General features: G+C 50.2%; 1 protein-coding gene across 2 annotated transcripts in view; it reads left to right on the top strand.

Annotated features, from left to right (window-relative positions):
* The window catches only part of BMP1 (bone morphogenetic protein 1), a 47,262-nt gene that overhangs the window by 1,752 nt on the left and 20,104 nt on the right, over positions 1-25,406 (top strand). For both annotated transcript variants that reach the window (XM_070375502.1, XM_070375503.1), the window contains exons 2-9: positions 6,576-6,689; positions 9,715-9,885; positions 10,066-10,183; positions 10,486-10,664; positions 11,393-11,498; positions 13,154-13,278; positions 13,824-13,939; positions 24,819-24,921. In XM_070375502.1, the coding sequence (XP_070231603.1) occupies positions 6,576-6,689; positions 9,715-9,885; positions 10,066-10,183; positions 10,486-10,664; positions 11,393-11,498; positions 13,154-13,278; positions 13,824-13,939; positions 24,819-24,921 (1,032 nt within the window). The remainder of the gene's footprint in view (positions 1-6,575; positions 6,690-9,714; positions 9,886-10,065; positions 10,184-10,485; positions 10,665-11,392; positions 11,499-13,153; positions 13,279-13,823; positions 13,940-24,818; positions 24,922-25,406) is intronic.

Below are 25,406 nucleotides of genomic sequence, written 5' to 3'. Positions count from 1 at the left end.
TGTTTTCTGTGCCTCACACACTTACTTTTTTTTTTTTTTCCTGAGAAAATGGGCTTGGTTTTCAGGAAAAGAGAATAGCTTCCTAACCCCGTCCTGTGTCATTTTCATTCAACTGGCCTGCATTTGGGCTTCCCTGGTGTCTCAGACAATAAAGAATCCACCTGCAATGCAGGAGACCTGAGTTCAGTCCCTGGGTGGGGAAGATCCCCTGGAGACAGGAATGGCTACCCCTCCAGTATTCTTGCCTGGAGAATTCCATTACAGAAAGGTCCCAGGCCATGGTCTTGATGTTGTGAGAGAAAGAATTATAAGCCAGGCTCCCTGCCCTCAAAGAGCTTACAGTCCAAAGGGGGCACAAGACATCTGTGGATGAACCAACTGCACAAACCAAGATATCTTATGTGCCACCTTGGAGGGAAAGCCCTTAAAGGCTCAAGGAACCTCTTGCCCCATGGTAGTGGTGCTGGCAGACAAACAGTGATCACAGCATGCCGGGAAGGCTTGGGAAATCTTCATGGAGAAAGAGAGCTGGACAAGGCCTTAAAGAATAGGAAGGAAGCCAGGCTGATGTATTTCACTACCAGTTGGAAATTGGAGCGATTTTTTGGAGCAGGGAAGGTTCAGGGCTCCATCCCAGTCTCAGATTTCATGCTGGCTGGGTGGGGCTAGCTGAGTTGGAACTTCAAACGAAGGCTTTGGAGCAAGTTCTCCACTAGGGTGAAGTGAGGCTTGTGGGGAGCTGGGCCAGACCTAGGGGTGGCCAGGAGAGCCTGACAAGGCCAAGACTTGGGGTTGGAGCGGGCTTCCCTCCTTAGTGTGACTGGTACAGCCCTTCCTCCCTCCTGCCTGACTCCTAAGACCCCATATCAGCACCCTCGGGCCTCAGGTCCCCAGATTCTTTCCTCTGTTTGTGTTAACTTCTCCTGCCTGCCGTCACCTCTTGCCCCAGCTGAGCCCTGACCTCCAGATGCTGGTGGCAGATGGTGTCTGACTTGACTTCCTTTGAACGCACCTGGCTGTACCTGCTTGATGCTCTCCAGCTCCCTTCTCTTCCTTCTCCTTCTTCTGACTGTCAGAGTTGGGGTTACTGTTGGCGGTAAGGACAGAATTAAGACCCTTGAGACCCTGGAGAGGTTCTGGCAAGACCAGAGCAAAGGGCAGGAAGCCAAAATAGCCTGTGTGTGCTCAGAGCCGTTTCCACCAAGCCCTCTTTTTCTCTCCCAGGGAGATTGCGACTCAGCCCTCATTTTTTGTATGTTGGGATGCCAAACCATCAAGGAAATCGTTTCCCAAGATTCCCAGTTCCTTCTTCTCCAGATGACTCAGGGCTCTGGGAGAGACCATAGAGGCAAGAATTGGGACGCAGCTGCTCCATTCAGCAGAGAAGCCCACAGGATGCTCCTGAGCCAGCAAGGACCTTAATTCTGCCTCAGTTGGCAGCTCAGAGATATGCTATGGGGAGGCCAGGTGGTCTAGTAGCTCACCATCCTTATCCCAGGGGCTTTGTAGCCCAGATTTGGACTTCACAGGGCCTCAGAGGAGTAGATTATAGGCTCTGGAGGTTGAGAAGCAATTCCTTCTCCTGCCAGACCACTTCCCCCCTCCAGACACGCTGCATGAGTCACCCACCCACCTATACCCCTGCTCCATGAGTCACCTTCTCTTTTCGGTGCCCCAAGGAAGGAGGAAAAGTCTTATAATCTTCCTGGACTCGGGATGAACGGGGAAACATTGGGACTCCCCTGGAAGAAGCAGCTCCAGAAATTCTAGTTTCTCCAGGGATTTTGGGAAAAGATATTGGGGGAGGAGGGGATGCAGTAGAGTGCATCACTCCTCAGGCCACTAAAGACCTCCTAAGGATAGCCAAGGGATTCAGCTACTCTCCCTTTCTCCTCTCCTCTCTCCATTTCTAAAGGTGCCCCTCTCCTTCAGTGAGGGGGTGTAGCCTGTGAAATGGGGTGTGCACATACAGTTCTTTGTGTATTTGAAAACACTGGGACTTGCACAGGGAAGCAGTTAGTGTGTTTTTACACGTCTGTGGGTGTGTCCCTGCTCTATGGGCAAGTCTATTCAACTGTGCGTGTGGGTACTCCTGAGTACATGTGTATGTGCTCATATGCCCCTGTGTGTAAATGTATGGCTGTGATTAAGTACATGCAAACACTTGCAGGGGGGCTTCCGAGTGACACTAGTGGTAAAGAATCTGTCTGCAATGCAGGAGACCCTGGGTTTGATCCCTGGGTGGGGAAGATCCCCTGGAGGAGGAAATAGCAACCCACTCCAGTATTCTTGCCTGGGAAAATTCCAAAGACGGAGGAGCCTGGTGGGCTACTATCCATGGCACCACAAAAAGTCAGACATGACTGAGTGACTAAACACACACACAGACAGTTGCAGGAGCTTAAGCATGTCCTCCCCCAGCTAGAAGCTTGCTAGAAGCCTGCATTTGTGTGATGGGTGGGACCTGTGTAGGACGCCTGGTACACATGGTTCTGTATCACACCAGCCAGGCTCCTCTCCGTCCTTCCAAAAGGGGAGGCGACTCTGTGGAGTCCCAAAGCCAACCGAAGGATGTGCTCAAGGGATGCAGCTTGATGTCTTTCATATCCTGCTTGAGGTCAGGGGACTGGCTATGGAGCATTCATAAATGCCCCTGGCTGATTTATAGCCTGAAAACAAAACAAAACGTTTGATTCCATGTTGAAAACAACTACTACTCTGACCTTGACCCTTCCTTCTGGGTGAGGAGGGGCTTCCTGGACTCTCCAGAATCCAGTTTCCTTAACTGCCCTGGAGGGCACTGCGCATGGTCAGGGCCTTCAGCTCCCGGCCATAAGGGTCTCCTGCCCACCCCATCAACCCTCCCGCCTTGGTTCCTTCGCATTCTTCAGTCATGACATTCACACCACTAGCCGCTGCTGACAGTGAGTGCTCCACTTCTAGACTAGCCCAGGGCCTCTAGCCTAGCCCAGGACTGGTCCTGCCTTCTGCTCAGCTAGCCCTCCATACTGCCTTGCTCCCACAGGCCAGCACAGTTCTGTGGCCTCTGTACTTGGAATGAAAGGTTCTGCTTCTCAGGGGCTTCAATGAGCCCAGAGGCCTGTGTGGGTGAAAACTGTATGGCCTTGAAAGTAGAGAGCTGACCTTGAGACCATGGGGCTCTTATTGGGGTGATATTAACAGTGGCCATTTAGTGGGTGCTTACTATGCTCCAGGCTTTGTGCTGGACGCTCTCTTTACGTGCTTTATTTTGTGTAGTTATCCTGGGAGACAGATTCTTTTATTAGCTCCTTTTTTATGTAGGGGAAAATTGAGATTTAGAAGAGTTTTTGTGACTTGTCAGTGAGAGGGTAGTCATGCAGATTCAAAGCAGATCTGTCTGACTCCAAAGACCTTGTTCTTCGCTGCTGTGTCCGAAGATGAGTTTAAATATCCAGTCACATTGTATCCTTGTGATGCCTATGGTTGTGGCTGTGTGAGCCTGAGGGTACAGTGTCCGTGTAGAGGTGCAAAGAGAGCAGAGGTGTAGGGGCATTCATGTGGCACTGGGTGCCTGTGTAGACTTTAGCACATAGGACCCGCCACCACCTCCGTGGGGTGTGTCTCCCATCCCATGTCTTTGCTCAGACCACAGCTGAGAAGCACCTTGTATTGCTGTCCCATCAGTTGCTGAGCCAAGGCCACCAAGATGTTTTCAGTAAGAAAATCTTTCCCATGTGGAGGAAGAAGTTCTGGGCCACTTACCAGTTGGTGACCTTGGCCAAGTCGTTTCCCATCTCACATTCAAGTGTTCTGATCTCTCAAGTCAGGGCTGGCGTGAGCGCACGTGCTAAGTCACTTCAGTCGTGTGCGACTCTTTGCAACCCCATGGACTGTAGCCGGCCAGGCTCCTCTATCCATGGGAATTTCCAGGCAAGAATACTGAAGTGGGTTGCCATGCCCTCCTTCATGGGATCTTCCCAACCCAGGAGTCAAACCTGGCTCTTGCATTGCAGGCAGATTCTTTACCACTCAGCCACCGTTTCCCGGCCCACTCAAGTCAGGGAGGAGGGCTCAAATCTAACCACTAGGTTATTTCTCCAAGAGTTTGTAATGGGATGCTCCTTGGCAAGTGTATGGCTGGAGTTTGGCTTATTGGGAATATCCCTGGCGGGCCAGGATTAATGAATTCATTAATGTGAGAGCACTTTGTCAACAGGAAAGCACCAGGCAAATTTCAACAGATATTTACATAAGGTGTCATTATTGCTACTATTACTGGCTTAAAGGGTTTGGAACTTGCTGTTGGTTTGTGTGTGTTGGAGCTTCTGCATGTGTTTTAGGACTGTCTGTGATGTGTATATTTTTTGGTGGATGTGTGTTTCTGAATGAGTATTTTTGTGTATATGTATTTAGAATATGGGCCTTCCCTGGTGGCTCATTAGAAAAGAATCTGCCTGCCAATGCAGGAGGTGGGAGTTTGATCCCTGGGTTGGGAAGATCCCCTGGAGAAGGAAATGGCAACCCATGTCAGTATTCTTGCCTGGGAAATCCCATGGACAGAGGAGCCTGGCGGGCTGCGGTCCATGGGGTCGCAAATGAGTCAGACATGACTTAGCAACTAAACAAACAATTTAGAATGTGGGTTCTACAAGCTGACGAACTCGAGTGCAGTGAGCACTGGACTGGGAATTGGGAGGCCTGAGGTATAAATCCAGCCTTGGTAGTGACTAGCAGCATGATCTCCATTAAATCATCGCCCTTCTGGGCCTCAGTTTCTGCATCTATAAAATGGGACACTGGCCTAGACAACTGATAAAGTCATTCCACATTCTGCCCATCCAGCTCCAGGTCACACCTGTCGAAGAGTGAGTGTCTGTTGGCACATGTTTGCAAGCCCGAAGTATGTCAGCATGACACTTGACTTGAACAAATGTATATCGAGTGCCTGCCACTACCAGAAGGGGTGGTGTGGGTGCTGCTCGTGTGTGCAGGAATGTCTGTGTGACTTTTGGAGCTCTGTTTTGGATGGCACAGGTGTGGATGTTACCATGAGTCTGACGGAACACTGACCCCTGTGTATGATGCTGTGGTGATGACTAGAGGGGTGTGTATGTGTGTGTCCACTCAGTGGGCCAGCTGGTGAGGAAAAACCTGTGTGCAAGGCCTCAAGGTTAGAACAGTTTGTGTAATGCTGCTCTCCAGGCCTCTGTAGCACTGGGGATGAGAAGCAGATGTCGCCGTGGGTGGGTCTGCGGGAGGCTGCTCTCTGCTCCACCTCCAGTGCCGCCTCCTGCCTCCCATACCGCAGCCCAGCGTGAAAGCTTGCATCTGAGCACCTTCCAAAGGGTTCAGCTCCCCCTGTATTTTTCAGAAAGCAGACTGTTCAGTCCATCCCTCTAGAAACCTCATGAAAAGATGTTCAACATCATTCATTATTAGAGAAACACAAATCAAAACCACAATAAGGTGTCATCTCACTCCAGTCAGCATGGCCATCGTCAAAAAGTCTACAGACAATAAATGCTGGAGAGGGTGTGAAGAAAAGGGAACCCTTCTACACTGTTGGTGGGAATGCATACTGGTACTGCCACTATGGAGAACAGTGTGGAGATTCCTTAAAATAAGTTGGGAATAGAACTGCCATATGACAAAGCAATCCCACTGCTGGCTGGGCATACACCCCTCAGGAAACCTCTCCCCACAGCACCAGAAATCAAAACGCCGTGGGGTGGGGGACTCTTTTCCCCCAGATCTTTCTCCCTCCTGAGAGGGGACTTGAGACTCAGACTGGAATCACTGTTAAACCTTTTCCTCTGAGCCCATCAGGTGTCCTGACTTCCCTACCACACTTTCCTGCTCCCATTTTTATTCATAGGGTCCCCCTCAGTGTAATTGAAATGGCAATTGTTAAGCGAATTCCATATGCCCAACACAATGCCAAGGTTATGGACCCCCAAAGTAGACACTCTGTCCTCTTAACACCTTTGATTTTGTTGGGAATACCCATCCCCTCCTGGAATTCTCCAGCTCTGTTTTTGTTTACTTGTATATCTTTAAGGTCAGTTTCCTACAAGCGAGTGGGGACCACTTCTGTCTTGCTAAACAGTAGAGTAGCACCTGGCCCACAGTAGGTGCTTGCTGTGTGCTCAGACTCTTTGTGACCCCACGAACTATAGCCCACCAGGCTCCTTTGCCCGTGGATTCTCCAGGCAAGAATATTGGAGTGGGTTGCCATGTCCTCCTCCAGGGGATTTTCCTGACCCAGGGATCCAACCCCCATCTACATCTTCTGCTTTGCCGGTGAATTCTTTACTATTGAGACATTACTAGGCATTTGCTAAAGAATGATGGAATACATGAAATGACCCTGTCTTTGAGGAGTCTGGTGAGGCTGAGCATCAGCTTTGATGAGATTTCAACTGAAAAATGAGCTTGAGTTTCCCAAAAGATCCGCAAAGCTGGCCCCCCACTACTCTTCTTCCTTAGAAGGCATTTGAGGATTACAGTTGCAGTGAGGGCCGGGGCAGTGGCCACGGGTCAGGCAGTCAGTGCTGCACAGGGCGACTGACTGTCCTTGCCTCTTCTCTCTCCAGCTGCCTTCCTTGGGGACATCGCCCTGGACGAGGAGGACTTGAGGGCCTTCCAAGTGCAGCAGGCTGCGGACCTCAGACAGCGTGCAACCCGCAGGTCTTCCATCAAAGCTGCAGGTACACTGGGTACAGGCCAGCCCTCCTCTGTCCCAGAAACGGGTTCCAGAATTGGAGAAACAGGGAATGCCTCTGTTCTCAGCCAGGCCCTCCCAGGACAGAGGTGGTGAACTTGAATCCAGCATAAGGGCTTGTCTTCTCCTAGTGTATCTTTATCCCTTCCCCAGTACAGTGGCAAGTGTAGACATACCCAAAGCTAAGCACCCATGTTGTTTTTGCTTACAGTTTATGAAGTACTTTCAAAAAGTACTTTTTTCTAACTTGACTGTCCCCAACCACCTTCAAAGGTAGGTCAGGACAACTCCCACTTTACAGACACAGATCTTCCTCACCTTATGATTGGGCTGAAAGTGTGAAAAAGTCAAAGTGTGTTAGTTGCTCAGTCATGTCCAACTCTTTGTGATCCCATGGACTGCAGCCCCGCCAGGCTCTTCTGTCCATGGAATTCTCCAGGCAAGAATACTGGAGTGGGTAGACATTCCCTCCTCTGGGGGATCTTCCCAACCCAGGGATCAGACCTGAGTCTCCTGCATTGCTGGCAGATTCTTTACTATCTGAGCCAAGATGGGGTACATCCTGATAAACCCATCATAAATTGAAAATAGGTGAAGTTGAAAATGCTTTTAATACACCAAATCTACTGAACATCATAGCTCAGCCTAGCCTATCTTAAAGGTGCTCAGGACACTTACATACACCTATTATTGGGCAAAATCATCTTAACACAAAGCCTATTTTATAATAAAATGATGTATCCCTCATGTAATTATTGAATACTGTCCTGAAAGTAAAAATAGAATGATGGTCTGCGTACAGAATGGTTGCAAATGTGTGGGTTGTTTCCCGGCACGATGGTGTGGCTGGTGGGGAGCTGCAGCTTGCTGCCACTGCCCAGCATCTCAGGAGAGGACACTGCCTATCACTAGCTCAGGAAACTTAAAAAACAAACTTTGAAGTGTAGTTTCTCCTGACTGTGGATCACATTCGTCCCATCATAAAGTCAAAACACTGTAAGTCAAACCATCGTAAATCAGAGACTGTCTGTACAGAAACCAAGAGTCACAGAGGTAAGGTGACTTACTCAAGATCCCAGAGCTAGTCAGTGGCGGAACTGGGACAGGAACCCAAGCCTTCACACTCTAAATCCCAAGTTCTTTGCTCAACCCCACAATCCCTCCTGGCCTCTCCTCCTGCTCCCATTTTGCAAGCCTCTACTCATCCTTCATGGCCTATCTCAAGAGCTTCTCTGATCTTCCTGATCAGAGAATCTTCCCTGATCGTCTCCCAGGCATGACCAGGCCACCAGTTGCTGTGCTCTCTCTGCTCTGGGCTTACACTATTATCATCTCACAAGTCAAATCACACTGCAATGACTTGTTTATACTTCTCTCTCCCCAGCTGGACTTGAAGCTCTTCAAGGTCAGCGGTGGGTCCAAGCACCTCCCAGCCAGCCTGGCACTTGTGAATGGGGGAGGGGAGGGTGGGGTCGAGGCCCTGGGCTCTTTTAGTTCTGTCCAGCCTTCTCACTGCTCTGCACCGTGGTCCTGCTCACAGATAACCCTCCCCTTGCCAAAGTGGGGGATTCTCAGTGGGGCCTGTTCTGGGCATACTCTGGTGGTGCTGGGTAGTTGTCCAGTCTGCATGAGGGAGGATCTTCGCTGGGCAGTCCATGGAGTAAAGGTCAAACTATGCCAGTGAGCAGCTGGCACTGGAGGGTGACCTGGTAGCCTGATAACTGGCAAGGCTTATTTGACCTTAGTGGGGGGACTAGGAGACATGGGATAAGGGGAAAGACAAGGGGAAAGCTGAATGGAGATTTGGATCACCTGGACCTGCCACTTACCATCTGACTTTGGACAAGTCCTAGGCTTTAGTTTCCTTATCTGTCAAATGTAGGTAGTGACACTTGCCCAGTCCAGCATGAGAGCTACTGTGTCAAATGAGGACCTGTACTTGGGAATTCTTAAAGAAGACATTAAGTTCTGTATGCTCCACAATTATGAAAGTTCCCTGGTAGCTCGGGCGGTAAAGAATCTGCCTGCAATGCATGAGACTCTGGTTTGATCCCTGGGTCGGGAAGATCCCCTGGAGGAGGGCACAGCAACCCACTCCAGTATTCTTGCCTGGAGAATTCCATGGATAGAGGAGCCTAGTGGGCTATAGTCTACGGGGTCATATAGAGTCAGACATGATTGAGCGACTAACACTTTCATTAGCTGAGCAGGAATGTTTCCTAGTCTCAGGTTCCCTGTAGGTCCAGGGAAATGAGTACACCTCTGTTCTCTTATTTACTTGTAGTCTATTCTTATTGTTCATGGCAGTTACAGTTTATAGTTATAAGGTTATAACTATAACCTTATAGTTAGTTATTCCATAAAGTCACTGCAAACACTGAATTAGTGAATTCTGAGCCATTACTCCTAGGAGAAATACAAGGTTAAGTTCCTACAAGCTTCTGGTCACATTTTCATCAACTTGTTAACACATAACCAAGTCATATATGTGTTTCTATTTAAAGACATCTTATTTGCTATGTCATTGATTTATTAACACTGAACTCATGGTCAACAGCACTGTAAGTCAAGCCTGAATGAAGATTATCTAACACAGGTATTTTCTCTATATACATCCCAGCCCTCTTGCACTTGGGAGTTAGGGAGAGGGTCATTTTAGACAGTGAAATCACCAAGAAAAGGCATAAAAATGCAAAAAAAAAACACAAAACACAAAAAAAGTGGCGCTAACTAAATTATGAAGAAGATACTTACCTACAGAATGAGCTGAAATAGGGAGGCAGCCTGTCCTCTTGTTCAGGCTCAGCCCAGGTCATGTACATTGGGTGACTCAAATTTCTCACTGCTCTGCATCACAGCCAGTGACCATGAAAGAGCTGATGGTCTTGGTTTGGGGGGGTTTACAAATTTTAGGGAGTGGGCAGGTACAGAACCCCTAGACAATGAGGATCGGTTGTCATTTGCTTCCTCCTGCCCTTCATGCCCTTGCTACCAATGGCTTCCTTTTTTAGTTTCAGGAAACTCCTCTACCCTCAACAGCCAGAACACTAGTATGAAGCCTCAGAGGAGAAGCAGTGGGAGATGGAAAAGCCGGTCCCGGAGCCGGCGGGCAGCAACGTCCAGACCAGAGCGGGTGTGGCCTGATGGAGTCATCCCCTTTGTCATTGGGGGCAACTTCACTGGTGAGCATGATGTTGGGGGCTGTGGGGGCGGTTGGGGGTAGAGGCCCCCCCGCCAGCAGCCTCACACGCAGTGGTGTGAGTGGTGCCTTCTGCCTGTCTGATGAATGGCTGACTCTTTAGCGGAGGGTGGAGGTGAGCCCCCTGGACACTGTGACAGCCTGGCCTCCTTTGTCCCCGCAGGCAGCCAGAGGGCAGTCTTCCGGCAGGCCATGAGGCACTGGGAGAAGCACACCTGTGTCACCTTCTTAGAGCGCACGGACGAGGACAGCTATATAGTGTTCACCTACCGACCCTGCGGGTGAGCAGGGGCCCCTGGGCGCTGTACCCTCGGCCATCGCCCCAGCCCGTGTTCGGTCCTGGGTACTGCAGCCGTCCCCCCGGGCACGGCCCTGGGTCATGTGTCCCCTCCTGCCATGGGAGCATCTCCCCAGGAGCTGCCCCGGATGTGGCTCAGACCCCAGCACACAACCCGGGCATCCCGCGCTCGGGCCCCTCCTCCACCCCTCTGCTCCTTGACCCCCCTGGCAGCCACGCCCGGCCCCTGAGTGGATGCACTCCCCCAGCTCGGGACCGCCCCCCTGAGCTGGCCCCGCCCTCCAGGTGCTGCTCCTACGTGGGCCGCCGTGGCGGGGGCCCCCAGGCCATCTCCATTGGCAAGAACTGTGACAAGTTTGGCATCGTGGTCCACGAGCTGGGTCACGTCATCGGCTTCTGGCACGAGCACACACGACCCGACCGAGACCGCCACGTCTCCATCGTGCGCGAGAACATCCAGCCAGGTACAGACCTCTCTGCCTGCCCTTCCAGGGTCTCTGGTCAGGGTGGGAGCTGCTCCCTTAAGCCATCACCTTTGCTCAACGTGGTATTACAGTCCCAGCCCTGCCTGGGGTCCAAACGCTTCCCCTGAAGCATCTTCTCTGGGTCAGTGGCAGCTCAGGGACCTCAAATCCATTGTCAGATGGAGGCCCGGACAGGTCTAGGTCCTGCACACAGGGCTGCCTGGAGCAGCCAGAACCCACCTGGCCTTCAGGGTGGGGGTTGGGGAGGGGTCGGCCCTGTCTCCATGCTGCCTCAGCCTTTCTCTTCACTTTTACCCAGTCTTCAGCTCTCTGCCTATTCTGTCCTCTAAAGGGTTTTTTCTCTCTCCTTTCTCCCTACTATGCTCTCTCTTCCCTCCCTTCCTGCTTCCTCCCTCTCCTCCCCTCTTCACTGCTCTCATCTCCCCAGTGGTTCTAGAAATGGGCGCCTCCTTCCTATCGTCCCTTGAGTCATTTCTCCAGCACATCCTCACCCCACCTACACCCTGCTGGACAGACTCTTCTAGAGACCCGCCTCTCCCCCTGGCTTCCCTGGGCCACTGCTGGACCCCCAGGTAGGGGGTCACCTCTCAAGAGCAGGGAGGACCCCATCCCCGACCCTAAAGAGGTAGCGCTGCAACCCCCACAGACCTGCCCCCGCCCGCCCCCGCCCCCTCCCCTCCCACACTCCCTTCTCCTGGTCTTCACAGGGCAGGAGTATAACTTCCTGAAGATGGAGGTCCAGGAGGTGGAGTCCCTGGGGGAGACCTATGATTTTGACAGTATCATGCACTATGCCCGGAACACATTCTCCAGGTGAGAGATGGGGGCCCCCCTCTTCTGGGGCAGCCCAGCCCTGCCCTCTGTAGACCTCCCACTTTGCACTAGCCTGCCCCACTGGGGTCATCAGTGAGGACAAGAGTGGGCCCCTGGGTGGCTGAGGCCCTGGAGCAGAGGACCCATGGGTGCTGCCTGCCCTGCTGCTCTCTTCCATGGTGGGTCGGTGGCAGGACTGGGACTCCCAGGGCCTAGGTTCCTCACCTAGTACTGGGCACAGTGGCCGCAGGAGGGTGAAACCCAGCTGCTGCCCAGGCACGTGGGATGCCAAGGCCCCGGAGCTGTATCAGCCCAAGGGAGCTGAGTTTTTCCCTCAACCATCCGCCAAAGGGGGCACATTTTTCTGGTGGGTCTGCCTTTTTGTAATTGATCTGTACAAAGGCTGGCTTCTGTCCTGGATCAGCCCCGCTCCCTAGTTCATGAGCACATATACACCTACTCTTTATCCTGAGCCCAGGCTTCCTGGTGGCTCAGACAGTAAAGAATCCGCCTGCAGTGGGAAAGACCTGGGTTTGATCCCTGGGTTGGGAAGATCCCCTGGAGAAGGGAATGGTAACCAACTCCAGTATTCTTGCCTGGAGAATCCCATGGACAGAGGAGCCTGATGGTATACAGTTCAGGGGATGTTGCAAAGGGTCAGACAGGACTGAATGACTAAGCATAGGTTCCCAGAAACCACAGGCAGAACCCCCAGCAGTCTTGGCCCAGCCTCCCCATCCCAGCTTCTCCTTAGCAGAGTATGGGACTCTGCCCCTCCCCCTCCTCAGGCTTTCCCTCACCCGCCACGCCTGGCCTTTCCCATGCCTGGCTCTGCCCTCTTCCTCCATCTCTGTTCTCCCAGACACTGGCCCTTCCCCTCTCCTCAGTCGCTCCTTCTAGACCCTCTCTTCCTGCCTCCAGACCTGAGGGAATAGACCAAGGAAGGGTGGTGAGGTCACCCCAGCCCCCACCCACAGACCACCCATTTCCCACCAATCCTACCCCATCTCCTGCTGAGGTCCAGCCAGCTGGGTGTGAGTCAGGGGCCCTGGGGAGGTGGAGGGCTGCCTGCTCTGCCTGCATTCTGATCTTCCCAGATGGAAACACCCGGGACCCAGCAGGCAGGAAATGGGGGGACAGGAGACACGATGGGTCAGGAGCTGGAGGGGCTGTTTTGGGGTCTGGTCTGACCACAGTGGAACCTGCCCTTTGGCCTTGTGCCAGGTGCCATCAGGAAGAAAGAAGGGCTGGCCCTGGGTAGTCCTGGGAGGGGTGTCGGCAGGGCTGATACAGCACAAGGGGCCTCAGAAGCAGGGCTGAGACACGGCTGACTAGGGGGTCTGAGGTCTCCCAGGGTTGGGAGGTGGGCCAGACAGAGCCAGGGCACGGGTGGGTCCCCAGGGCCTCCTAGGTCTGTGTTCTCAACCTCCCAAGTGTTCCTGGGGCTCCCCCAGGCCCTGTGGCGTGGCTGCCACGGAGCAGGGTGGCAGCTGGTCAGTGGGCAGTGTAATGACAGGGTGAGATGTCTCCACCCGTCCCTGACCCTGCTGAGGAATGTCTGGGCTCTGGCAGGGTCGTGACCTTGGGTGCATGCAGGCGAGCCACCCTCCTTCCGTTTGATTCTCACCCGGGCCTGGGCTTCTCCTCCTCCCCAGGGGCATCTTCCTGGACACCATCGTTCCCAAGTACGAGGTGAATGGGGTGAAGCCCCCCATTGGCCAGAGGACACGACTCAGCAAGGGGGACATTGCCCAGGCACGCAAGCTCTACAAGTGCCCAGGTCAGGGCAGGGGTGGGGACGGGACAGAGTCAGGTGGAGGGCAGGCCCTGGGGCCAAGAAGGTTGAAGCTGTGAGACTTAGAAAAGTTAGAGGCAGCCTGGTTTCTGAGGAGGGGGCACCCAGGTAGGAGCAGTGTTCAAGTTACAGAGCCAAACTGGGGCTCGGTTCTAATGGGGAGATGCTGAGCCACCCACCTTCTGAGGGTCTCTGAGAGTGAGGGGCAGTGGGAGTAGAAAAAGCCAAGGGTTGGGGGGCGGGGGCGTGCAAAGCAATTCCCAGGAAGTGAGACAGAATGAGGCCCTCCCAAGGAGCTTGACCTTAACTCTGGAAGCCTTGTTGCCTTGACAACAGGGCATCCCTGGCACTAGATAGAAAAAGAGGAGAAGGAGGTGGATCTTAAAGGGACAGAACCATCCCAGACTCTTTGCTCTGCTCAACCAGTCTGCTGTCCCCCAAAGGGCACCAGGGCCCAGGATGAGAAGCCAGAAGGTTGGGGGGACTGGGCAGCTGCAGCAAGCAATCTGATCATTTCCTTTCCTTGACAGCCTGTGGAGAGACCCTGCAGGACAGTACAGGCAACTTCTCCTCCCCCGAGTACCCCAATGGCTACTCTGCCCACATGCACTGTGTATGGCGCATCTCGGTCACACCTGGGGAGAAGGTAACTGAGCATCACTTCCTCTGCCAGGACCCCCGAGTAGGAGAGCTGAGTCCTTGTGGCTGTGAATGACCTGCCTGGGAAATGTACTCATTCACCCCACAGGAGGATGGGAAAGTGTGAAAGTCGCTCAGTCGTGTCCAATTCTTTGTGATCCCATGGGCTGTAGCCCACCAGGCTTCTCTGTCCATGGAATTCTCCAGGCCAGAATAATGGAGTGGGTGGCCATTCCCTGCTCCAGGGGATCTTTCCAACCTAGGGACTGAGCCCATGTCTCCCTCATTGCTGCTGCTGCTGCTAAGTCACTTCAGTCGTGTCCAACTCTGTGCGACCCCATAGACAGCAGCCCACCAGGCTCCCCTATCCCTAGGATTCTCCAGGCAAGAACACTGGAGTGGGTTGCCATTTCCTTCTCCAATGCATGAAAGTGAAAAGTGAAAGTGAAGTTGCTCAGTCATGTCTGACCCTCAGCAATCCCATGGACTTCAGCCTTCCAGGCTCCTCTGTCCATGGGATTTTCCAGGCAAGAGTACTGGAGTGGGGTGCCATTGCCTTCTCCGCATTGCAGGTGGATTCTTTATCATCTGAGCCACTAGGGAAGCCCAGGAGGATGGGAGGCTTCTACTGATAGTTGTATACAAATGCTAACTCATGAAGAGCATTTATTATGTGCTACGCATTTTTCTACTTGCTTCTCAGATCCATTCACAGGCTTTTCACGTGGAGTCTGGATCTCTCACCCACCCTTGGGTCTTCCATGTCCTTCATATTTTTATTGCACCCACAGCTTTTCAGGGTTTATATCCCTTGATTGGAACTTGGTACTTAATGTTCTAGTGCAACCTTGAGCTGGGTTAGATTTTATTATCAGTCACATTGCTTATTCCAACAGGTTTCAAGATCATTTTGAATCAGAATTCTACCATCCACCAGGTAGCCATTCTCACTCTGTCATGAGCTCATTGGATATGCATGTCTTCTGGGTCTTCTAAACTCAACCTTTGATCAAAATGTTGAACAGGACATGAATCAAAGCAGATCCCAAGATCTCCCTCTGAATTGACATTGCCCCAGTAATGTGCAGACTTCAGGCAGAGCTATTCCACTAGCGATGACTACTTTAAGAGTCATTACCAGTCAGCCACAGGTCACCACTGGGTTGACCAACCACAGTAGGAGCCATTTCTGAGACCAGGCCTGTGTCATCTTTATGTCTTTGGCATAGGAAGTGATTAATAAATACCAAGTAAGTGGGTGGATTGCCTTAGCAAACATAAGTACTATTTCACCGGTTGGTAAAGCCCCTTTTTAAAAGGAAGTAAGATTTGTCTAATGTGTCTTGTTTCCAGTGAACCCAAACTGGCTCCTAGCAATCAAGTGTTTCTTTTCTAAATGGTCACAGGCTATCTATTTTAAATGGTCACAGACCATCTGTTGAATTGGGGATTAACATTGAACTCCATGGTTTGCAATTCCCAGAATTAAACTCCAAACTCTCCTCCCCAAACACTCATGCGTACGTTCTCGCACACACCCCTTTTGAAAACTGGAAAGATTCTGTTCTGACTTCTCAAGATTACAGACACTGATCACATCTGCAAGTTATTTGAATGTCCTCTGATGTCATTTTTGAGTCTAGAGACAAAAGCCAATTTAAATAGGCGCTTGCTGACTCTCCTCCTATATTATTGAGCTTCTCTTTCCTTTTCAAATGATGTTTATTTTTTGTAATTTGAAGATCATCCTTTTTTACAACAAACTTTCATTGAGAGTTGAGTAATTCCCTATCTCTCTTGCTTAGCTTTCTACGTCATCCCTCAACGGTGAACCTACCCCTTCCTTGTTCTTCTCCTTGTTCTGAATCTAACTTAAAAATTGTGGTCCTTTTTGCTGTCTTGTACTGACCTTGCCCTGGATTCTTTCATTCCTCTACTGAGGAATTTGGAAATTTCACCACAGATAATAACAACATGTAATGACTACTGAGCACTAATGATTGGCCAGGCACGTGTTAAATTCTTTGTGTTATGTCTTTTAGTTAGCCCCACAACGTTAAAGGCTGGGTGCTAATGTTAGCCTTATTATTATTATTTTTTTTTTTGGCTGCACTATGCAGCCTGTGGGATCTTAGTTCCCTGACCAGGGATCAAACTGACCCCTTGGAGTAAAAGCACAGAGACCTAACCACCTGACTGCCAGGGAATTCCTGTTGGCTTCATTTTGTATATGAGAAAGCAAACTTAGAAAAACTAACTTGCCCAGGATCTCGTAGAACCTAGATTATGATATCAGAGTCTGCGATTGTAGTACTGTGTGTATTCCAAAGCCTATTCCGTTCTTTCAACAACTACTTAAGTGCCCTTCCGCAACAGTGTTGTCTGGCCACTTTGTGCCTGGCTCTGGGCCTGGCACCAGGGATGGACAGGTGCCCGAGATAGTCCCTGGCCCTGAGGAGCACTGAGGAGGGTAGAGCTTCCTTTCTTTCCTGTTTAGGAGGTTTGCTTTGTCAGAAGGCATAGGACAACTTTGTCAGGACCCACTTCTTCCCTTCTTGCTCTGCACTGACATGGGCTGGCCCTAGTCTCTAGAGCAGTGGTTCCCAACCTTTTTGGCACCAGGGACTGGTTTCATGGAAGACAGTGTTTCCACGGACTGGGGTGGGAGGGATGGTTTCAGGATGATTCAAGTGCACTGCGTTTATTGTGCTAATGATAGTATTTGCAGCCACTCCCTGGCGCTAGCATCACTGTCTCAGATCATCAGGCATTAGATTCTCATAAGAAGCGTGCAACCTCTATCCCTCGCGTGCATAGTTCACAATAGGGTTCATTCTTCTGTGAGAATTTAATGCCATAGCTGAACTGACAGGAGATAAAGCTCAAGGAGTAATGTGAGCAATGTGGAGTAGCTATAAATACAGATGAAACTTCACTCACTTGCCTGCTGTTCACCTCCTACAATATAGCCCAGTTGCTAACAGGCCATGGACTGGCAATTAGGGTGGGGACCCCTGCTCTAGCGGACATATGGCCTTGCCTTAGAAAAACCTTGTATGCCTTCAGCCTGCTCCCTCCATATCTCCCACAAGACTCACCATCCTTTTTCAGCAGTGTGCCCAGAGCTCCTGGGAGTAGGCTAGAGATTAAAAAAAAAATTCAGATTAACCAAGGCACGATTGGAGAATTCCATGAACAGAGGAGCCTGGCAGGCTACACTCCATGGGGTCACAAAAAGTCAGACACAACTGAGTTACTAACACACACACACAAAACATACCCATGGTCCTGGTTGAAGCCATAGAATTATAACCGAATGAAAGATGGAACTGTAGGGGACAGAAACATTTAAAAGCTGGGGAGAATAGAAGAAGATGGCATCATAAAATTGGCCACTCCCTGTGGCCAATTATGTGCAAAGTATTGGCATTCTATATGCATGATCTCTTTATTCCTCACAGCAGTGTCATGATGTAGGTACTGCTATCCCTGCTGGAGAGAGGAGGGTCTCGAGGCTCAAAGGGCAGTAGACCTGGCCAAGTTTGCTCCGGTAGCAGTGGTGGAACCAGCACTCAATTCTAGGACTATCTAACTCCAAAGTCTACTCTTTCAACAGTAAACCTTAAATAAATCTAACGGCATTAGCGAATGGACTTTGACATCTGTTTGGCTCCTGAGAGGTTGTTTTTCACTTGCCTCCCAGTTCTCAGCTTATTGCCAGCAATGCACGTGATATGTGAATCTTATCTTGTACAATCACGCAAGTCTCGGTGATGTCAGATGAAAGAGTCACTTTGGAGGACTTCTCTGAGGATCCCTAAGCCTTGACGCTACAAGTGATTAGCAGCTGCCCTGAAGAGTATTTACAGTGTTTCCCAGGCAACAAAGGGAACTCCTTTATGAGCAGGAGAGTGGTTTCAGGACACCACAGTCAATTGTTGTAGAGCAGCCAAGAAGATAAGAGTATACAGTGTTTTTTGGATTTGGCGTATCCACCCTCCTTCCCGTCCCTACTTTACGACATCCTGACTCTTCCTCAAGGTCCAGCCCGAATTCTGCCTCCTCTGTAAGGCCTTCCCTGACCCCTACTTCCCATTCCCCAACTGGGCAGAGATGACCCATCTCCTCCCTGCTCTGCAAGGCCTGGGCTGAGTCCACTCCTAAGTCTCTCTTCTTGGGCACTGAAGGGTGTGGGGCTCTGAGGATGGAGGGAAAGTTGATGCTCTTTCTTTGTACAGCTGTTGGGCAGAATTGATTGGTAGGCCTGGGGAGGCCACAGGGACTAGAGGTTAACGGCATAAGTTTAAGAGCCAGAGTTGAAGCCTAGGTTTGACTCTCAGCTGTGTTCTTTTTTTAATATATATATCCGTTGTTGTTCAGTCGCTAAGTCATGCCCAGCTCTTTGCGACCCCATGAACCGCAGCATGCCAGGCTTCCCTGTCCTTCACTATCTCCTGGAGTTTTCTCAAACTGATGTCCATTGAGCCAGTGATGCCATCCTGCCATCTCATCCTCTGTCGCCCCTTCTCTTCCTGCCCTCGGTCTTTCCCAGCATCAGGGTCTTTTCCAATGAGTTGGGTCTTCACATCAGGGGGCCAAAGTATTGGAGCTTCTGCTTCATCAGTCCTTCCAATGAATGTTCAAGGTTGATTTCCTTTAGGATGACTGGTTTGATCTTTCTGTCCAAGGGACTCTCAAGCAGCTTCTTTAGCACTGCAATTCTAAAATTAATATATATGTTAATTTTTATTTATTTGGCTGTGCCTGGTTTTAGTTTCGGCATGTGGGATCTAGTTCCCCAACCAGAAATCGAACCCAGGCACTCTGCTTTGGGAACACAGTGTCTTAGCCACTGGACCATCAGGAAAGTCCCTCAGCTGTGCTCATTACTGGATGTATGATGTTGGGGAAGTTGCTTACGCTCTCTGAGCCTTTGTTTCCCCATCTGTAAAATGGGCCTGGTGATAGTACCTCCCTCATGGGGTTGATACAAGGGTTAAACAAGTTAATGTACATAAAGTGCTTATAGGGCACTGCCTAAACATAGCAGGAATTCAGTGTTAGCTGCTAGTATCATTCTGTGTGTGTGTGTGTATGTGCTCAGTCATGTCTGACTTTTGTGACCCCATGGACTAGCCTGCCAAGCTCCTTTGTCCCTGAAATTTTCCAAGCAAGAATACTGGAGTGAGTTGCCATTTCCTACTCCAGGAGATCTTCCTGACCCAGGGATCAAACCCATCCCTCCTGCTTTGGCAGGTGGATTCTTTACCACTGCGCCACCTGGGAAGCAAGTATCATTCTATAGTCCTGATCTATTAATGAATAAGCCCTAGTCAACGTCCCTGGGTGCCTCAATTGCCTCCCTCTATTTTCCTGGATTCTGGTGTGGACCATATTGTGACCCAAATATCAGACTATCTAAACTCAACTCTAGGAGCGAAATCCACATATATTGAGTGGCATACACTGCCATATGGACGTGTGACACGTATGTTTGACCCCGATGTCAGACAAGGTCTTAAATTTTACATGTAATAATTCAATTCCCCTAAACTCTATGAGGCAGGTACTATTACCATTTGTTGTTGTCATTGTTGTTTAGTCACTAAGTCCTGTCCAATTCCTTTGTGACCCCATGGACTGTAGCCCACCAGGCTCCTCCATCCATGGGATTTCCTAGGCAAGTATACTGGGGTGGGTTGCTATTTCTTCCTCCAGGGGAATCTTCCTGACCCATGGATCGAACCCACGTCTTCTGCATTGGCAGGTGGATTCTTTACTGCTGAGCCACCAGGGAAGCTCACTATTACCATTACCATCTCACAAATAAGGAAACAGAGGAGTTCAGTGATGAGCCCAAGATCTGCCTGAGGCCAGCCGACTGGTCTCCGAGGATTGATGTGTTCTCCCAGCTCCTCCTTGAGACCACCCAACACGAATGAGGAATACTTCCCACATGCAGGGTTCACCTGGGGACTCTGCACCCCTATCACATTTTCCCCACGACTCCCCAGTGGAATCCTTATGATCGCCTCCATTTTTCAGACAAAGACAGTGAGGCCCAAAGTCAGGCTCCGAGCCAGAATCACCAGCTAGGAAGTGGCAGAGCTGGCCAGGTTTTCCTTGGCAAAGGGCAATGCCCCTGCCACCAGAGCACTGCTGTTTCCACACGACAGAAGTCGTTACAAGTCTTAATTAGACACCTCCGGTCTCAATATAGCCCCAGCTGCACCTCCCTGTGAGATGCGCCTGACTGCCAGCCCAGGTCTCTTCCTCCTACTTGTGGTGACCTCTGCTTCCTCTTGCCCGTGGAAGGTCTTGGGTGGGCCCTGTAGGGGTCTGCCAGCCGGACGTGGTTTCTTTTTGGGGGGCCTGAATGCATCCATCCTGGACAGAGTCACGGTTGTTTCTGGGGAAGAAAGGAAAGTGGCTGCTATTCTCCGTGCAGCTGCTGAGCGGACTTGATTGGCAGGCTCAGAGAAGCCACGTGGAGTAGTGGTTAAGAGAGTAAGTTTAGGAGCCAAGAAGCCCTCACTTGGCCCTCTGCATTCCTTCTTCCATCCAGCCACTCTTTTTTTATTTTTTTAAAAGATTTATTTATTTTCTTTGTTGCCGTGGTGGGTCTTCGTTGCTGCACAAGGGCTTTCTCTAGTTGCAGAGCGTGGGCTTTTCATTGTGGTGGCTTCTCTTGCTGCGGAGCCCGGGCTTCAGTAGACGTGGCTCTCAGGCTTAGTTGCTCTGTTGCATGTGGACTCTTCCCAGACCAGGGATCGAACCCATGTCCCTGCGTTGGCAGGCGGATTCTTAACCACTGGACCACCAGGGAAGCCCCATCCAGCAACTCTTTAAAAGATATTTTTGTTGTGTGCTAGGTATAAAGATAACATATGCATGTTATTAAAATTTTGAGCAATATAGAAATGCCTAAGGTAAAAAATGAACTTTCTCCCCTTGATTATCCTCTGAATGCCACTCCTCAGAGATGACTAAGCATTGGTAACACTTGGGATGTCCTCCTTTTAGTGTGTGTGTGGTCTTCTGTAACTTGCCTTTCACTTAACAATAAATCGTGGTCATCGGTCTATGTCCACACATATATTATCAACCTCAATCACTTTTGAGGCTGCTTGGCATCCCATCATCTCAATTTAATTATTTAATCACCCCCTGCAGGTCTCTTTTTAAATATAATTTTATTTTTATTTATTTTTGACTGTGCTGGGTCTTCATCGCTGCGCACGGACTTTTCTCTAACTACAGTGAGTGGGGGCTGCTCTCTAGCTGCCATGCATAGGCTTCTCATTGCAGTGATTTCTCTCGTTGCAGGGCATGGGCTCGACGTGTGCAGGCTTCAGTCTTGTGGCATGTGGACTCCGTAGTTGTGGTTCCCCGGCTCTAGAGCACAGGCAGAGTAGTTGTGGGTTCCTCAGCTTGTGGGATCCTCCCAGACCAGGGATTGAACCCATGTTTCCTGCATTGGCAGGAGGATTCTTTATGACTGAGCCACCAGGGAAGCCCATCCTGCAGGTTACTTGATGGATGCTGATCTAAGTTTTTCCAACCTTTTATTACTACCAAAATAAACACCTTGAAATTTATGTCTTTATACACTTAGGCAAGTTTCTCTGTAGAACAAATTCTAGAAGGCAAAATTCTGGTCAAGAAATATTTACTAAGCAACAACTATGTGCCATGCACTGAGGATTCCATAATGAATGAAACTTCCTCTGTGGTCACATTTGATCATTTTCTGAAAAGATAAAATATTGGGTAATAAGATGCTGGCTCTAGAACAAGAGCTGGAACAGATTTTCAACTTCAGTTTTTCAAAATGTCAGGACTTGTCTTTTTATCATAATGATACTCCCGATGATGATTAATTATCATCATCAAGAGTAATATAGTGTGCTTTTGAAGGGTTCCCTGGTAGCCTGGTTAGGGTTCCAGGCTCTCACTGCCATGGCCCAGGTTCAATTTCTGGTCAGAGAACTGAGATCCTGCAAGCTGTATGTGTGAATTCAGTCGTGTCCAACTCTTCATGACCCCATGGACTGTAGCCCACCAGGCTCCTCTGTCCATGGAATTTTCCAGGCAAGAATATTGGAGTGGATTGCCATAGTCTCCTCCAGGGGATCTTCCCAGGGATTTAACCCATGTCTCTTATATCCTCTGCATTGGCAGGAAGGTTCTTTACCACTAGCACCACCTGGGAAGCCTGTGCAGTGTGTCCAAAAAAAAAAAAAAAAAACAAAAAAAAGAGTAATATAGTGTACTTTTCAAAACATGATCTCACTTGATTACCTCTTGTAATCCCACTTGATTACATCAAAGCAGCAAAATTAATGAAAGCCTCCCCAACACAAACATATTTAAACTTATGTATGAATTAAAAGAAAAGATAAAAGGTGGACCATGGATTCTAAGCTAGGTCAGGATGACATGTAGGGGTGAAAAGCAGTGAAAATATGATGGACTCAGTAGATTGAAGGTTGTAGTGAATTGGAAGGATTGGGCTGTATGCACAGAGGGAGTGAGTGAGGAAAGATTGGACCACATGGACAGAGAATGGGGTCCTTGGGTTTGAGATTGTGGACGTTAACAAGATTTAGGGCATGATGTGTTGGCTGGAAAGGGGCAGAGAGAGGGTGGGAGAGGAGGGCAGGGAATGCAGAGGTCAGGAAATGGCAAGGATCATGCAAGTCAATGGTGAAATCATGAGGAGTTCTGACGGGGTTGGTGCTAAAGTGACCATAAGCCAGGAGCTCTTGACCAGTGGTAGCATTGACCTTGGCTGCAGACAGCAGCTGCCGGCGCCTGCTGTGGGATCTTTTTCATTCCAGCCTCTACTCTGTGTTAGCCGCTCAGTCATGTCTGACTCTTTGCAACCCCATGGACTGTAGCCGCCAGGCTCCTCTGTCCATGGAATTTCCCAGGCAAGAATACTGCAGTGGGTTGCATTCCCTTCTCTAGGGTATCTTCCTGACCTTCCTGACCCAGGGATCGAAACTGGGTCTCCTGCATTGCAGGCAGATTCTTTATCATCTCAGCCATCCTGGAAGGTATGGGATCTTTTTCATTCCAGCCTCCACTCTGTCTGCCTCTAACATTGCAGGGAGCCAGAGGGGAGACGGACTCCCTTGTCCCTTTCTCCTCCAGCAGGGAATCTAGTTCACACCTAACAGGTGGGCCCCTTGGAGCTTCGCATGCTCACTGCACACGCCTTGCAGATGGGCAGGGGGGCATTCTCTGGAGTCCCTGCTTGTTGGAGTCAGAAAGTACAGCAAGCTTCAGGGCTCGCTCCAGAAGCTACTAAGCAAGAAAGTGTGCTTCTCTACCTGTTCATGAGCCCACCTACTGGGGAGACTCGGTACTTACCAAGGTGTTAGAGGTCCCTCCAGTATTAGGTGAACATTTGATGAGTTCAAAGGCAGAAATGAGTTTATGTGCAGAAGGTGCTTAGGGCAGTCCCTATACCCATGAAGGGCTGTGTCAGGTTGAGATGTCTTTCCTCATTTTACGTACTAGGTAACTGAGGTTCAGAGAGGTCAAGTGATTTACCCAAGGACTCACAGCAGGAAATGCAGAGATGAGATTCAAACTGAGGCTCAAATGACTGGGGCCTGAGTTTTTCACTCAGTGATCTTTTTAACATAATGCTTTTTTTTAATGATTTATTTGGCCGCCTCAGGTCTCAGTTCCCGCAGGTAGGATCTTTCACTGTAGCACACAGACTCTCTAGTTGTGGCTTGCAGGCTCAATTGTTGTGGCACACGGGCTCAGTCCCTCTGAGGCATGTGGGATCTTAGTTCCCCTGCCAGGGATAGAACCTGCGTCCCCTTTCATTGCAGGGAGGATTTTTAACCACTGAACCCCAGGGAAGGCCCTCATTAGGTGATCTTTTCATGCATGTCTTATTCTTCTAAGTCCTAATTTCCTTGATAGAGATGTGTGTGTGTGTGTGTGTGTGTATACTCAACTACACTGTATCGTTGAGTATCTTAAACCCATTCACGGGAGGCATACAGACCTGATGTTCTCCTCAGTGGTCAGCATGACCCCTGCTCAGGACCAGCATTTAATAAATATGTGATGATAGGTGACCTCTGCTCTTCCTCTCTGGACCCTGCATTCCCATTCAGACCCCCCCAGTACCCAAATACTGTCTTGGGCCCTTCCTATCACCAAGGAGACCTCTTCCCTCTAAAGATGTTGTAATTTATATTATTTAAGTTGACCACGAGAAGAGCTAGGTTTGTGTAACCCTAAGCAACGGCTCCTTAACTAAGGAGATCAGTAAAATGAGACCCTGGGTTTCAAACATATATTCAGTGAGGTCGTGCATTTTAAGTGAGGCCTGGCCCGGGATGTCTGGGAAGAATGCTGACTAGAACTGGCAGATGGCTGGGGAGGAGGGACATTTCTGTGCCAGGAGCTCCTTTTTGGAACTCTTAACTATTTTTTTAAAATTTATTTTTGGCTTCGCTGGGGTCTTTGTTGCTGAGCACTGGCTTTCTCTCTCATCACGGCAAGCAGGGGCTACTCTGTTGCGATGCCCAGGCTTCTCACTGCAGTGGCTTCTCTTGTTGCAGAGCACAGGCTTTAGGGTGTGAAGGCTTCAGTGGTTGCAGCATGCAGACTCAGTAATTGTGGTGCACGAGTTTTTGTTGCTCTGTGGGGTGTGGGATCTTCCCAGACCAGGGATTGAACCCATGTCCCCTGCATTGGCAGGCAGATTCTTTAATCACTGGACCATCAGGGAAGTTCTTTTAACTATTTATAACCCATGGCAGATGGCCTTACAAGGCAGGCAGCGGTCATGGGACTGATGGGTGAGGTCAGCGAAGCATGGGCAGCAGTATAACCTTCTTCCTCCCCCATTTTCCCAGATCATTCTGAACTTCACGTCCATGGACCTGTACCGTAGCCGCCTGTGCTGGTATGACTACGTGGAGGTCCGAGATGGCTTCTGGAGGAAGGCGCCCCTTCGAGGTACGGGCCCCAGCCTTGCCTGGCCCACTCCACAGTCAAATCCTTGGTATAATTATTCACATCACAGCCTGCATCCTCCCTGACACCAATACCTGGCCAAGGGCAGCACCATGGCATGGAAGCCAGGAGTGCTGGTGTAGTCAGTGCTGCCAGCTCCATCGTGAAGTGTGTGACTTTGGGCAAGTCCCTTCCCTAGTCTGGACCTTGTGGAGACCTTGGTATGGGCTTCTGGGCTTCTCGCAGATGGTGGCTTATCAGTGTACATGGTGGGGAGTCACACCAGGTAACAGAGGGAGATGGACGGGCCCATCTTCTCAGCTCCAGGCTCTCTTGCTCATCTGGGCAATGTTAGAGGCTCTGTTTCTTGTTTGTGAGATGTGGCCTGAGGGTGCCCACCATGTAGCCTGGTGCATCACAGAGGCCTGCATTCCTGGCACAATGGCCCAAACTTGTTTGTACAGGATACTTTGTCTTGGGGTGGGGTG

The sequence above is a fragment of the Bos mutus genome, chromosome 8 (genome assembly GCF_027580195.1).
Source record: "Bos mutus isolate GX-2022 chromosome 8, NWIPB_WYAK_1.1, whole genome shotgun sequence".
Classification (NCBI taxonomy): Eukaryota; Metazoa; Chordata; class Mammalia; order Artiodactyla; family Bovidae; genus Bos; species Bos mutus.
This window is presented reverse-complemented; position numbering and strand designations above follow the sequence as displayed.